This window comes from Urocitellus parryii, chromosome 5 (genome assembly GCF_045843805.1).
Source record: "Urocitellus parryii isolate mUroPar1 chromosome 5, mUroPar1.hap1, whole genome shotgun sequence".
NCBI classification, from domain to species: Eukaryota; Metazoa; Chordata; class Mammalia; order Rodentia; family Sciuridae; genus Urocitellus; species Urocitellus parryii.
The window spans coordinates 84133446-84149808 of NC_135535.1; the positions used below are offsets into that span (position 1 = coordinate 84133446).

Genomic DNA, 16363 nt, shown 5'->3' on the forward strand with positions numbered 1-16363 from the left:
AACTTAGACATGTATCCCTTCACTTACCTTAAGGATTAGGTGCCTGAGTTCATTATCCTGAATAAATGAAGGTCTATAGTGATCTCCTAAATAAGAATTTGTCATGCCTAAAAATAAACAGACCAAAAAATTATTGAAAATAGAGTGGAGAGGGAAATGAGGTAAGTTCTCAGTGAGCGCTAGCAAGGCTGCTGGTGCTACTGAGGAGGAGGATGGCGGGGGAGCATTTTCTCTTCTGTAAACTTTCTCTTCTTCCATTATTACTAGATTAAAAACCTTGCTTTGGGGTTGTAAATCCTTGGAACTACTCATTCCTTTGTATTCAAATTCACAAATAGTAAAAGCTTTAAAAAGCATTATAAAATGCATGTGCAACAATATTCAAGAATATAGAAGAGTTAATTTGATAATTTCTTAACCTCATTAAAACTCACCATAAGAATTCCCCTGGATGGGGAAAGCCTGAAAATGTAAACAAATTTTATGGACTTGTCGTATTTTCAACTAAGAAAACTCCTTCAAAGATTACATGGAGACTTTAATAATATACAAAAACTATGTAAAATACAAATGAAATAATTCATTTTGAACCCCTCAGAGCTCATTATATTGAAATTGAAGCCTCTAAAGCAAATGAAACATTGGGAAAAAAATGAGAAGGCATTCATCAGACCAAAACCTGGGTAAAAGTTTGACCAGAGACCAGCAAGAACCCAAAACAGGTTACCTGTGTTGAGAGCATCCAACCCCGACATGTGATAGCCCTTTGTGGCCACAAGGGGGCGCAGAGGCTGAGCTACAGAACCAAAGTGCAAGGGCAATTGTGATGCAGAAGCAAATCCACTTTCCCCAACTCCCTTTGAAAGAGTTAGGTGGGGGTAACACCCCAAGACATTTTAACCACAAATTGATCCATGGATAGACCTGCAGCCCACACTCACTAATCATCTAAATGACAGGGGATAGAAAACCAAAAGCACTTCATGGTGAGTGGGTTACATTTTCCCAGACTAGTAGCATCTGGAAAAGCCCAGCATAAGCAAAGGAAAATCTCCTCTGTCCAAAATAACATGCATCATAGGCCTCAAAGAATTCCCCTGAATGATTTCTCCTTTGTTATTACGACACAGCACCTGGTAGACTGGAGCAGGAGGGAGTTGAGAAAGAACTGAAAGACACTCAGACAGGGTTCAGGGCCAGGGTACAGCAGTGGAGAGATTCTGAACACAGTGGGGACACTTCTAGGTCTGGCTTGAAGCAAGATCGACAGAGCACATACAGCAGAAGCAAGTTAGGGAAACCCTGTCAGTGAAAAATCACTAAAAGACCACGCTTGGGAGGAGACACATGCTGAAGAGAAAGGAGAGCAGCCCAGGTAGGGTTGAGGCTGCAGCAGGTTAGCCAACACCACAGATGCTAAGATATTCCATGTACCTGCCACGACCTCTAACATACCTGCTTTCAGAAGTCCATCAGCAAAAACGACCAGGCAGCCTGACCGCTTCACTTTCCCACAATCGATGTTGGTTATGGGTGGCAGAGCTCAAAGTGAGCCCAAATGACAATGACCAACACTCTTACTACCACCTTCCCCATTAGAAAACTCCACTAGCAATTCATATGCATTAATTTTTTTACTTTTTCAAAAATATTTTTTTTAGTTATTGGTGGACTTTTATTTATTTAATTTATTTATTTATGTATATGTGTGGTGCTGAGAATCAAACACCAAGTATTCTACTACTGAGCCACAACCTCAGCCCCTAATTCTTTACTCTTAAAAACAACCCCAAAAGGCAGATTCATCATCCCCATTCTAGACACATGGAAATTGAGTGTTAGAATGTCAAATGGCTTGTGTAAATCACAGTTATGAAGTTCAAGGAGTCTGGATTAGGAAGTTTACCACCAGAGCCTACACACATGAACCACTCCACTCTGTCACCACTGGCAAACAGACTGCAGACACAGGATGTCCACAGGCTCTCTGAAAGCACACGTTGCAGAGCTGGGCCTCTCCAGATGTGGTCTGCAGACCACAGGCATCAGCAAACCACAGGGAGATGAGGTCAGAATTTAAGAATAAGCAGTTATGACAGTTTTACAGAAGTGCTAACATTTTCATATCATCTAAGCCCTTGATTATTTTTCCAGTTATCAACTGTATTCTGCAATAGGTGGGGAGTAGCAGCAGGTTACACGGGTCCCCCACCCATTTAGTTTGAAAGCACTACTGAAGAGTGTAGTGGGAAAAAAATTATTTCAACAATGGTCTGCCTTTAAAATAATTATGGTATCGACCAAGATACATGGTTCACCCGCAGCCCTTGAAAACCCAGCTTCTACACTTCCGCAGAGCAAGCCCGGTATACCAAGTGCACTGGATGCAGATCCGATGGCCTATGTCATCTCATGTAAGGGGGAGCAGCACTGACTGAAGGACCTGGTGAGGCTGTGTGGACGAGCACCTGACCACTCACTTCAGCTCAGAAGGACTGAAGGCAAAAATTGACACTCTGCTGCAAGGAATCCCCCCTGGATTTAGAGAGTGCCTCCTCCCCACCAAGTACCCATGGCCTCTCACTACACTCAGACCTCGCTGGGACATTTACCACAGCAGGTTTTAATGATTTTGCCATCAGTCTGTGCCCCTTGTCTGGCCATGAACCCCTAGCGGGCAGAACCTTGACTCATTCATTTTTAAGCCCTAGCACAGAGCAGGCATGTAGTTCAATTCATTGGCTGATCCCTAGCGTAGGTTCTCCTTTCTCAGGACTAACGTGAAAATACAATTTGCAATCAAATGACCTCAGTTGAGCCTGCAAATTTTCATTGCTACAAGATTCAAGGGAAATGCTGCATACACTTTTTGCAAGTCCACTTGTGGGCAAAAGAGAACTTTACTGCACAATAGACTCTTATGAAAGTAAGATCTCCCATCACGCTCCCAAAAGGAAGCCTCGGGAAAAATACTGCTCTCCTCTAAGTTGCTTCTTCAACTGGATCAGGCAAAGTCCCTGAAGGAGGTCCATCTTTCCCTGAATTAGATGTTCCCTAAAAAAAATGGCTTACAGTGTAGGACAGAGATCTAGACCAAGCCCCTTGGTCAACCTTTGTTCATTCCTTTTTTATACATTTTGAGCCAAATTTTGCCATCATCTTTTAGATCTTTACACATCTTCAGAGTCTCCTTTGTGGTCTTCAGCTTGCTACTCTGCCAGGTCTTGTCTTCTCAACCCAAGTTTGTATCAAAAATATTATAATAATCTAAAACTCAATTTTCTACTTCCATTACCCAGCCCCTCAACTTAGACTGGAGTTATTCCCAAACCAGGCATGGTCTCTGCTATAATGAAGACACATATGCACTTATTATGCTTCAATTTAAAAGTTAGACTGAACTTGGGGGACTACTAGTGTTAGACACAAGTACACACATACCAAAAGGCAAGGACAAAGGACTTGGTACATGGGAGAATACCTGCTGACAAATGTGAATGACGTTTTAAGAGAAATTGAATTCAAGGAGACTATTTTCAAATAGAAACCCCCCAATGCCTTTATACTGTAATAATTAATACTGCTCCTCAGAACTTCTTAAGTATTGAGAGATATGAAGGGCAAGTAATATTCTCTTCCTATTGCACACAGGAAAGCAAGCAGAATATAAAGACTCTGAGTTCACCTTGTAAGCTTGAGATAAAGCTTTCATCAGAACCAAGTTTTCTGACTTTCAATTTAATATTCTCGACACATACAGACTAAGGACAGACAATGCCTATAAAGGGGGAAGACACATGGGAATAGAATCTCAATAGCCAGTAACAAAACCAACCAACCAGAGACACCAATCAGAGAAGACACCAGAAGCTTCTGGGGGAAGCTCCTCTCAAACTCACCTTTTACAGACTTCAGGTGCTGGACAGCCATTCTTAAAACTGTGAGTTTGTCCAGTTTACGGGCCACAGGATGGCACTGAGGGATCATGGCAGACAGTTCTTCAATCAAGTTGTTCATTTTATCTCTTCTCCGCTTTTCGGTTTGGCTATGAGCTTCTCTAAGAGGGAGAAAGAACCTTCTTGACATTACCATTCAGCAGACCCAGAGTCACCCCAGAGGCACCCCCTGGAGCACCATGAGCCAGGCAAGCTCCGGTGCTCCTCTGCCCAACTCTGGCCCTGCAGCTGCCATTTAGGGAAAAGGAAAGAGCTGTGGGAACAGGAAAAGCACTCATAAAATTCCTGTTTCTCTGGCTGGGGATGTAGCACCGTGGTAGAGCACTTTTCTGGCACGCCCAAGGTCCTGGGTTCCATCCTCAGAGCAGCCCCTCTGTCACCTCTGTTACTGCCTTCCTTTAGGTTCTTTGCATGGCCCCCAGAGCCTTTTAGAGTTCCTTTTTCCAGTGTTTTCCTCTTCTAGCCCATTACACACATCTTCCAGAAATCATCTTCCTAATTCTCTAAGCCCATCTGCAGTGCCCCAGAGGAAGAGCCAAGCTCCCTGATTCCACTTTGAGATTCTTCACAACCTGGCTCATGCCTTCCTCTCCAGTTCCCTCTTTGCACATCTTTTCCTGACAGCTCCAAACATCATGTGGCAGCAACGCCCAAAACACTTATCACAATGTCACACACCTCTTCCACACCTCACTCTTCACCAGGCTTGGAATGTCTTTTCCTTGCCCCCCAAAATCCTATTCTATTTTCCAAACCAAATTCACTCATTCTTCTGGAAAGCTTTCTCTGATGACTCCCTGACCAATCATTCCCCTTTCTTGTCCACCTCAGTACCTTAAATACCACCGTCACACTTCATCCCATCTTAAACACCATCAATTGTAAAATATACTCACAAGGAAAAAAAATACCCTCAATTATCAGGATTATGTCCCAGATGATAAGACTTTTCCCCAGATGATAAAATGTAACAAGATAAAATGTAGATCTTAGATTTCAAGAATTATGCCGTTTTATTTCCAATATTTTGCTCTAAACATTTGTCTGTTTCTCCTACAACACTCAGATCGTGGTAACTCTGAAAATACCATGTATGAAGAATTTGGAGAGGGGCTGAGGCTGGGGCTCAGCAGTGGAGCGCTTGCCTAGCATTTGTGAAGCACTGGGTCCGATCCTCAGCACCACATAAAAATAAATAAATAAAGGTACTGTGTTCATCAACAATGAAAAGAAATAAAGAGAGGAAGGAAGAAAAAAAGAAGGAAGATTTGGGGAAGGGGGAGCAATTTGGTGGGAAAGAGGAAAAGTGAAAGGCTTGCCCTGATCTGTTTTTACAGAGAATTTTAATCAAATGGAAAAATGTAATTTTTCCAGATTGCCAGGGGTTGGGGGAAGTGGGAAGAGCACTGACGGAGACTGCCAATGCTGAATTGCCACCACCCAGCCACTCTCCCTTAGCAACGCCATTCTGGAGACAAAATAGGTACTTTGGGGGTGAACTGGATGGAATTCAAATTTCATTTACACAAAATTTAGTTATTTATTCCTTCTTTGATCTAATCATGAGCGACTTTTAGATTAAGATTTTCTGATTTAGGGCTGGGGATGTGGCTCAAGCGGTAGCACTCTTATCTGATGCGCGGGGCACTAGGTTTGATCCTCAACACCACATAAAAATGAAATAAAGATATTGTGTCCACCTAAAAAATAAATATTAAAAATTTTTAATAAATATTAAAAAAAATATTTTCTGATTTAAAGAATGTCACAGCTGGGGCTGGGGTTGTGGCCCAGCAGTTGAGCACTCGCCTGGCACATGCGAGACCCTGGGTTCGATCCTCAGCACATTAAAAAAAAATAAAATAAAGGTATGGTGTCCATCTACAACTAAAAGAATTTTTTTTAAAAAAAAAGAATGTCATAGCTATTCTCTTGTGAAAATGATCCCTGGTTTCTCCCAGAAGTACCCATCAGCATGGGCAGCATCAGTGGCCCAGAGGGAGATGAGTGCAAGGTGGGCACAAGGTGGGCCACCGTGGAGAGCAACGAACAGCGATGGCGGGAGCTGGGAAACTCTGAGGGAGGCGAAATTACCAGTTTTGAATATGGTAGTTTACTTGAAGGAGCTGCACCTGGAAATATTTCTGGGGGGTTTATTAAGGAAAGGCATACTTATCAAGAGGTTGGTTCTTTTACTGATAATTTATCAGCCCTCAATTCTAAGTAAAGCAATGGCTACTTAGAACTATGCAAGTGTTTTGTAGAATCGACTCAGAAGACAGAATAAATACAGAAAATGCAAAAGTCAGATCCGGACACTTTTGCCAGATGTCGAAAACAATTCTGTTATTGTTTAAAGAGTATGTGAAGCGGGGCACAGTGCCACACACCTATAATCCCAGCATTTTAGGAGGCTGAGTATGGAGGATGGCAAGTTCAAAACCAGCCTCAGCAACTTGGCAGGGCCCTAAGCAACTCAGAGAGACCCTATCTCAAAATCAAATATAAAAAAGGCCTGAGGATCTGGTTCAATCCAGGGTACCTAAAAAAAAAAATATGTGGAAATGAATGACAAAGGATTTATGATGAAGGATTTCTAACATCAGATGCTTCTCAAATGCAGTTTTGATTTGTTCAAAGCATGAATCTGTTGTTCTCCAATACTTAAAGAAACTAATCATTGTTTTTAATAAACAGCTACTCTAAGAGAAATTTAAAAGCACAAAAGTCAAAATGTTATTCATGTAGATAGAAAGGTAACAGGTCACTGATAACGTTGCTCTCAGAGCATAGCAAGTGAGGCAAACCTGAAACTCATGAATAAATTCTAACTTTACATTGTTTTTAGTTTAGCTAAATGGTGTGTTTGTGTGTGTGTGTGTGTGTGTGTGTGTGTGTGTGTGTGTGACCTTTTCCACCTACCATGTACCATCTTACAACTCAATGTACCTGAAGGACTTCATTTTTACTTGTTGCTCACCATCTTCCATTCTACAAAGAACAGGATGAAATGTCAAACTACATGAAATATCTCTCCTATAATTCTTTTTTGTTTAGTTCTTGATGGACCTTTATTTTTATTTACTTATATATGGTGCTGAGACTCTAACCCAATGCCTCACACATGTAAGGTAAGTGCTCTACCACTGAGCTACAACCCCAGCCCCAGCTCTCCTATAATTCTTGAGAAAGAAATGTGAGATAAAGATGATCATCTCATTCCTATGAAACCTTTAGCTATAAATGCTACCTTGAACATGTAAGAATCCAAAATGAGGATTATGTTACCTGATCTGCTTTCCTACCAAAGCTGCTAGGCAATGCCATCCCCATCAGGGAAACCGAACTGATGTTAATGAACAATGAACAATAATTGATGTGCTATTTGGAAATAATCTCATACCAATTTTGGGAAAGAATAAAACTTCCATAGAAATAGGACTGGGGATGCAGCTCAGTGGCAGGGCACTAGCCTACATGACCAAGTGCTTTGGGTTCCACCTCAGCACTGGGAAAAAAAAATACAGTATTTTTTGGCAAAACAATTGATGGCTTAACCAAAAACTTTATGACAGCTGTACTAAAACAGTCCAAAAATGCATTAAAAATGTCATACCTTCAATCAAAAATAACTTTTTTGTCTAATAATCTATCTGGATAGTAAGAAATACTATGAAAAAGGGAAACTCTGATTACTTGTAATATTAACTGTGCTAATTTTCACATTAGCACAGTCCCTGGCATCAGAAATGTACTCACCAGTGCATCAACAAGTGACATACATTGATGGCGATTCTCAATAGTAAAAAATTATTCAGGCTAGGCAGTTTGTAAAAATATGTATAAAAACATATACTTTCCAGCGAGGTGTAGTGCCTATAATTCCAGCAGCTCAGCCAGGAAGCTGTCAGGAAGCTGAGGCAGGAGGACCACAAGTTCAAAGCCAGCCTCAGAAAGTTAGTGAGGCCCCAAGCAACTCAGCAAAACCCTGTCTCTAAATAAATTGGGAGAAAAAAAAGAGCTGGGGATGTGGCACAGTGGCTAAGTGCCCCTGGGCTCAATCCCTAGTACAAAAAATAAAAACAAATAAATATATTTATATGCACACACACACACATTTCCAAATGTATTATTTTGCTTTTCTTATCTTCTTCCAATCTATTTCCTAAACATGTAGAGACACATATGAAACCAGCTCTGATTATTTAACTTAGCCACAGTCTATGTGTGTGTGTGGTGAAGTTGTACAGATATTTCTGGGTATTCTGCAGATATAATAAGCAAAATTCAGGTCACAGTGTATAACTTTTTAAATCTTGTCTTTTTTCACTTTATAAAATGAATATTTTCCTAGAGTTTTAAATATTCTTAGGGAACATGATTCAAAATAATTAATAGTGGCCCACTGATTAGCTATACCATAATTAATCATTTTCTAGTGTTGGATATAATCAATATTCTAATATTTTCAACATTATAAATGATATGGCTAATAATATTATGGTGAGTACATCTTAATTATTCTCCTAAAATAAATTCCTAGAAGTAGAATTTATAGAGAGCTGTTTGAATGTTTCTGATTCACCTTAGACAACCTCCCTCTTGAAAGATTTAACAATAATCATTTTCCAGGCTTTGAAAAAAGTCTGGCCTATCTCTGAACTATTTTATTTACTTGAACTCTTTCGTTTGAATTTTAATGTTTTTCTTCTTACAATGCTCTTTATAGGAAATTTAATCACATTTAAGAAGAGATGCTTATGAACATTCCAAATAAAAAGTATCACTAAAGGGCTGGGCCTGGGGCTCAGAGGTAGACTTGCCTAGCACGTGTGAGGCCCAGGTTTAATCCCCAGTATTGAAAAAAAAAAAAAAAAAAGACTGTTAAGAAGCTTATTCAAGTGGTACTTCTCCTACTCACTTTTAAATAAAGAACCGTTTTTAAAACACATTTTCACAGGTGACTTGATTCTCACAACACAGTGCAGTTATCACTATCCCCATTTTACAGATGAAGGAATCAAGGCTGAAGCTGTAGTTGCTACAAGGCCCTGCAACTACAAGCAGCCAAGTGAAGTTCACTGTGAAGTCCCTTCCAGGATACTTGCCATTTCTCTCAACGCTGTCAGTCTGCACTGTGGTTGCTACACATAAAATTCAAACAGCTTCTCTGAAGCCAAAGAGAGGGTCAGATGAAGTCAGCTTCCTTCCCTGTTTCTTTTATTCATTTATTAAATGAATAAAACAGAAAGTAATTATACAGGTGAATGATCTCCTTCCTAATGGTCTGGAATTAATATACATATATAGAACTTCAATTTCAAAAGGTAAACTTCAGCTTTTTAGAATCGTGCTTTTGCTTTGATTATCAGGGTTTTAGCAAATGAACCCACCGAGTGAACTCATCTCCTTAGCAAAATTCAAATATACTCCAATCATGAAATCCAAATATACTTTTATCTAATGGTCTCTGGCAGAACAGGACAAAGACAAGAGCCTGAACAATCCATTTGTTTGCAGCACAAACCTAGATAATTAGTGAGTTTGCTATCTGTGTATTTTTTTCATGCTGGCATTGGGTATACAGTCATAATTTTTCACAAATGTCTTTTAATAAGCTTTCTGTTAGTAATAACATTCTCACTACTTGAATGCATTTTCTTGGCATCTTAACAAGAGTAATGCAATTATTTTAAAACAAATGAAGTCAGAAGCAATCTCAAAATATGCTCCAGATTTGCCACTTTTCATGTGTCCCTCTTCTTCAAATGTGCTTCTTTGGCTCCTGAAACTCCACCTGCACTAAGAACCACACCTCTTCATGTTTGGGGTATGCTCTTTTCCTCCCTTCACTGTCTTTAGGGGTACATCCTCAGCCCCCTGCTCTTCCACTCCACACACTTCTCCCAGTGATGTGACCCATGCCTGACACTTCATTATTTCTCTTTCAATATTGATGTCTGAATCTAATCTCCAAGTCCAGCCTCACCCCTGAGTTCCAGATCTTCATGGCTAACTGCTTACCTGAAGGTTCTATAAATATTCCATTCTCAGTGTGTTCAAAACTGAACTCCTTTCCCCTCCGTCTTGGTAAATGAAAATCCCACTTTCCATCAAGGAGCTCAAATCAGAAAGCATGAATACTTTCCATATTCCCTCTCGCCAAGCAACAGCCACAAGGCCTCAGAGATTCAGTCTTGCAAATATGCCTCAGTCCCTTCCTTCAATGTCTTTCTTCTCCAGGGCCACTCTCTTAGACTAATGTTCAGAAAACCTAATTCACAGCAAAAGCTTCTTCTTGACCTGTTTTCTCTGCCTGCTCGTTTTCCTCCTTCCACCCAACCTCCATGCTATTCCTGAGTGATTCTTTGAGAATGTAAGTCTGTACACTTCACACCTACTGGGATGCCTATAATAAAAAAAAATGAAAATACTAAGTATCAATGAGGATGTGAAGATATTGAAATACTTGTACACTGCTGGTGGGGATGCAAAATTATACAGCCACTGTGGAAAATGGCTTAGCAGTTCCTTAAAAACGAAACAAGTATACAAATGGAACTACCCTATGACCCAACACCTCAGTCCCAGGTGTAGACCCCAAAGAACTAAAAGCAGGGACTCAAACTGGCACTTTTGTCCATAGCAGCACTGTTTACAAGAGCCCCCAAGTGGAAATAACCCAAGTGTCCCTGAACAGACGAATGGATAAATGTGTTAGTACATACATACGATGGATTATCATCCAGCTCTATAGGGAAATGAAATTGTGACATAAGTGACAACCTGGGCAAACCCTGAAGGCATTACACTGAGTGAAATAAGCCAGACATCCAAGGACAGATATCACTTAATTTCAGGTGTGTGCAATACATAAAAATAGGTCAATTTATAGAGCCGGAAAGCTGGACCTGGGAGGAAGGGAGGGACAGGGACTTGCTGTTAGTTGGCTCAGTTTCTGTTTGAGGTGATGAAAAAGTTTGGGGACTGAACAGTGGTTGATGGTTCACAACACTGTGACTGTAACTGATGCCGATGAAAAATTTTATGATACACAAAAAAGTAGGGTGGGGGCTGGGAAGGGCAGAGGCAAGCCATTTTTAAAAAAAAAAAAAAAAAACGTAAATCTGATCCAGTTTGTCTCATGCTTAGACCTCTTCAGTCTCCTAAGAATTTCGCCTTCAAGGTAACTTTGAGGTTCTTGAGTTCAGCAGCCCTTCCTGACCTCATGCCTGTTCATCCCTCAAATCTCATCGCTCACCCATCTGTGTGCACCCTCTACTCCACTCTGAAAACCACCTGTTTCTGCTCGTCCAGATGCTACTTCATGCCTTGTACTTCTGCACTGTTGTTCCTTCTACCTAAAATGCCTTCTCCACTCCTGCTCTGTAGGCTCATTTCTACTCTTCATTTAAAACAGCTTCTCAAACTTCTCCAGGAGGCTGTCCTCACTCCTGATCCCAATCTGCCTTAAAAGGCCAGCTTTCTCTGTTGCCACACACCCCAGGTGCCTATTACAACAGTGAGGATGAACAGCATGATTAGCACCTTCCCAGCTTACCGAAGTTCCCTGTGTCTGACCCATTTTTCTCCCCTCTCTACTGGGTGTCATAGCAGGTTCTCAATGAACACTTAATGACTACATTCCACAGAATCTTCATCAGAGATCCTTCTAAAAGACTCAGCTCTCCCTTCAAAACCAACAGTGCCACAGAAAGACTGATCATTCTCATACATTCTTCTTTTCTAAATAATATTAAACACCCCTCGGCCTAGGGCTATGACTCAGTGTTAGAGCACTTGTCTAGCATGCATGAGGCCCTGGATTTAGATCCCAGCACAACTAAAAAATAAAATAAAATAAACGAAACAAACAAACAAAAAACTGAACACTCTGAGACTACATAAATAAAATCAACCTCATCTCTACTGACTGGCTTCCCCAAATCTCTGGAAAAAGTCCAGAGACTCATTTCCCGAGCCTCTGGAAAAGATACTGTATAATCAGCATTTTACAAAATCCGTAAAGTACTTTGAAGTCCATCACTTCCTTAGAGGGCACAGAAAATGGTGGGATAAAAGAAGGTCTATAGCAGAATGGAGAAGCTGTGGGACAGAGAGCCCATCAGGGAGACGTACATCTCCACTGTCACCACACAGCCTCTTAGGAAGGGAGGGAATATGCCAAACCATAGTCCAGGACTTACCTGCTGCCACTGGGTGCTGATATTTCTATCTTTGTTGAAAGAAGATAGGTAAAGGGATTCTGAGAAAGCTTTTCCACCACTTTTTCTGTCATGATTTCTGACCTGGAAGGAAGGAGGCCTTGGGTCACCCCCTACCCAGATGTATCAGGAAACAGCATGATTGCTACAGGTCACCCGACCCCATCCAGGAGCAGAGAGACAGGAGGCCAGGCACGGTGAAGAAATGCCCCACTCAGAATCAGACTTTCTAATCCATGTGTAATGTTCTCCTAGTGGTTAAGTATTGTGATAAAGAAGGCAAGGACCACCGGGTGTCGTGGCGCATGCCTGCAATCCCAGTGGCTTGGGAGGCTGAAGCAAAAGGATCGCAAGTTCAAAGTCAGCCTCAGCAACTTAGCAAGGCTGTAAGCAACCTAGTGAGACCCTGTCTCAAAATAAAAAATAAAAAGGACTGGAGATGTGGCTCAGTGGTTAAGCGCCTCTGAGTTCAATCCCTGGCATCAAAAAAAAAGGACATATATTTAGCTGTGACCTAAACATTAAGTGAATTCACCTGGTGCTGACATTTCTGAATCCTAGGTTCTTCATTTTCTAAAATGTGGGCAGTTAAGTAAATAATCTTTACTGTTGGCTGCTGCCAACAACAACAACAAAAAAATTCAATCTGGCAGTAATTTGCATGTTTGTGATCTTTCCTCTGGGACCAATTCTATTTTCCTATGTACCCCCCAAAACCTCCACATGGCCCCTAGGTGGCAGGAAACACTGGTACCTCTGGTACTCAGCGTTCCCACTTCAACTGAGGTGATCAACAACAGTAGTGCTTGTGATCCTAAAGATGAAGGGAAGAGATTAAAAAAAAAAAAAGACTAAGTCACTTTTAGCTCAGATGAGTGGGGACCATCAACTGACGGAGAATGAAAAACAGCCAACAGCTTTAGACAAACTGTCACTTGGTCCACTGCCGCTTCCTGAGCATCGCCTTAATGGAAGAGGCTAAGAGAACAGACAACCAAAATCAGTAGAAGATCTTCCAATTATTTATACATGGCTTGGGAGATGCCTTGTCCTTACATTTGAATCATACTCATTCTTCTGTCTTGAGAATCACAGCTAAATTATGAAGCATAATGGGAAGAACTACATCAAAAAAAGCTGGGATGCTGCATTATGTCCTCATCTTTGTCCCAACTCAGAAACTGTCCCCTTCACTTACGGTGGGGACCTATCATCAACTTTCACACCAACATAAGTGCTGGCCTAGGATGAGTTGCAAACTTTATTGTGCTTTAATCTAAGATGAATTGTTACTTTTATTTTGTTCTAATGTTTCCATCACATAGCTGTAGCTTTAGAGAAGTCACTAAAGAATACTTCAGGGGGCTGGGGATGTGGCTGGGGATGTGGCTCAAGCGGTAGTGCGCTCGCCTGGCATGCGTAGGGCCCTGGGTTTGATCCTCAGCACCACATAAAAATAAAAAAATAAAGATGTTGTGTCTGCCGAGAACTATATATATATATATATATTTATTTATTTCAGGCTATAAGCCATAGTAGATGACAAAAATAAACAAGGACATAGTAAGTATTCTCAGCATTCACCTTCCTATCCACATGGCTTAACTAATATGGAAACAAGAGTTTTATCTGATTAAATTGACCACAGATAACCAAAGATTCATTGGTTATAATGTAAATGATGAGTAAGGTAGTAAGTGGTATTTATTATTTTAAGCCAAATATGCAAGAAGACGTTCTCCTCATGGTTAGTATTTCAATAAAGAAGGCTAGTATCTAGCTGCAACCATAAACATTAAGCAAATTAACCTCATGTACCTACATATCTTCTAGGCTCTGTTGATCCTCCTACGTATCTAATAATCATCAGAGTTGATGGAGAAGTTCCATTTCACTCAATGTCAGGTAGTAGTTGGGTGGATAATCATGTTGCCATGTATTTTATTTCTTGACATAATCTTCCCAGTTTTTATGCCAACTTTTTTTTTTTTTCAAAAAACGAGGGAGCAATCATTATGTGAAACTTTAAAAATATGGTGCCCGGGCTGGGGCTATAGCTCTGTGGCAGAGTGCTTGCTTTGCACATATGAGGCACTGGGTTCGATCCTCAGCACCACATAAAAGTGAACAAATAAAATAGAGGCATGCTGTCCATCTACCATAAAATGTTTTAAAAAATGGTGCCCGTATTATTTAACAATCATTTATTACTAAACTTTCCTTATTGCAAGATTAGGATGCATGAAATACTTATGACTCTCTCTCTCTCTCTCTCTCTCTCTCTCTCTCTCTCTCTCTCTATATATATATATATATATATATATATATATATATATATATATATATATATAAACGCAGTGGTGACAATTATGCAGTGAAATACAGTATCTAGAAATAGTAATTTAAATAGCAATCTTATTCTCTTTTCCCTAGAGTCAAAGATTTCATGGGGTTAGAGCAAAAATCCACTTACTGGGAGGGGTCCGAATCGCTTCCTTTGCGTTTTCTTGGAAATTCCATCATGTGTGAGCTGAAGGGCCCAACCACTGCTGGTTTCACTCCTGGGCTCACGTGACTGGAAACCACAGGAGCAATGCCCTGGTTTTCCTCCAGCAGCACTTTACCTACAAGACACAAAGCACAATAAAACAGGTATTTTATTTATTTTTTTAAAAAATGTATATATTTTAGTTGTAGGTGGACATAATACCTATATTTTATCTTTATATAGTACCGAGGAACAAACCCAGTGCCTCACACATGCTAGGCAAGCGCTGTACCCTTGAGCCACAACCTCAGCCCCAAGAAGCATATTTTAAACACTGATTTGCACTTTTATATATCACTGTATCTCACAATTTAAATAACTTTTCTGTCTTGATGTTTCAAAAATATCAGCTAAGTACAGCATAAGAAAGACTCAATAGGCACATTCAAACATTAGTTGGAAACATATTTATTCATCCATATTTTTAAGTTACTTTTCCCTATCTAATTGTAAAGGAAATTTGAGTATTGTAGAAAATACGAAAAACACAAAAAAAAAGTAGAAGGAAAGAGGAAACCGAAATTTTACCAATTAATGTTACTATTTTTCTTTATTTTTAACTGATACATAAAAATAAAAATTATACATATTCATGGGGTACCAACCAAAGATTGAGATATTTCCTTTTAGAATTTTTTCTATAGTTGTCATTAAAGTAACTGAGATCAAAGTACAGGCTTGTTATTTACATATTATTGTAACATAACTTTCCAGTGTTATTACAAATTCATGATAAATTATTTTAATGTCTACATATATCATCATGTGCCAGCTCATAGTTACTTAACCACTCTCCTATTGTTAGAATCTGTATGCTTTCACTTATTTATTTTACCACAGATAATACATATTTTGGTACATAAAGCTTTTTACCTACTTCTGGTTATTTCTTTGGCTAGTTTATCAGAAACGAGTTAATAAGGTCAAGTGATGTATTTTTCAACCCTGAATTGCCAAATCTGATAGTGAAATCATTTTTTGTTTCCAGTGTGCCTTATTCAGTATTTTACAAAATCTAAAAATCAGGATTAATATACCAGAAATAACTAGTAGATCAAACATGGGCCTCCTTAAAGATTCTATTTTTTATATTAAAATGGATATAACAAGTTTAAACTCATTTGTACCTAACAAAATAGACTAAAAAATAAGAAATATTTATGGGAAAATATAGTAAATCTCAAAAATTGAGCGGTTCTTTTTTAAAAATTTTTTTTTTTAGTTGTAGTTGGACATAATATCTTTTTATTTGTTTTTATTTTTAGGTGGTGCTAAGGATCTAACCCAGCTCCTCGCACATGCTAGGTGAGTGCTCTACCGCGGGGCCACACCTCAGCCCCCCAAAATTGTGAGATTCTTAACACATCTCTAAAAATAACTGATAAACTAAGCATTTTTTTTTTAAAAAAAAAAGGATTTAGAAGGTGTGAACCACACGATGGACAAGAATGATATAATAAACACATGAAACTCGGAGCTTCAAAATCTAGTGTTGCTTGTTTTAGGACACCCTGGGGGCATTATAAAAATTGGAAATATATGGGACCAAAATGCTCATGTCTCAAGAATTTCAAATAATTGCTATCATACATAAAATGTTTCCTGACTACCATGTAATAACACTAGAAACCAGT

At 39.6% G+C, this 16363-nt stretch overlaps 1 protein-coding gene across 7 annotated transcripts in view; it reads right to left on the minus strand.

Annotated features, from left to right (window-relative positions):
• The window catches only part of Bmal2 (basic helix-loop-helix ARNT like 2), a 43404-nt gene extending 28688 nt beyond the window's left edge, over positions 1 to 14716 (minus strand). For 3 of the 7 annotated variants that reach the window (XM_077798729.1, XM_077798728.1, XM_077798726.1), the window contains exons 1-3: positions 14655 to 14716; positions 3900 to 4057; positions 28 to 107 (exon numbers count right to left, since the gene is read on the minus strand). In XM_077798729.1, the coding sequence (XP_077654855.1) occupies positions 28 to 107; positions 3900 to 4057; positions 14655 to 14704 (288 nt within the window). In that variant the 5' untranslated portion in view covers positions 14705 to 14716. Of the gene's footprint in view, positions 1 to 27; positions 108 to 3899; positions 4058 to 6905; positions 6948 to 12163; positions 12266 to 14654 lie in introns of all 7 variants that reach the window. The other 4 variants (XM_026392366.2, XM_077798725.1, XM_077798724.1 and 1 more) reach the window with 4 other exon arrangements.
• Between the last annotated feature and the right edge of the window lie 1647 nt (positions 14717 to 16363).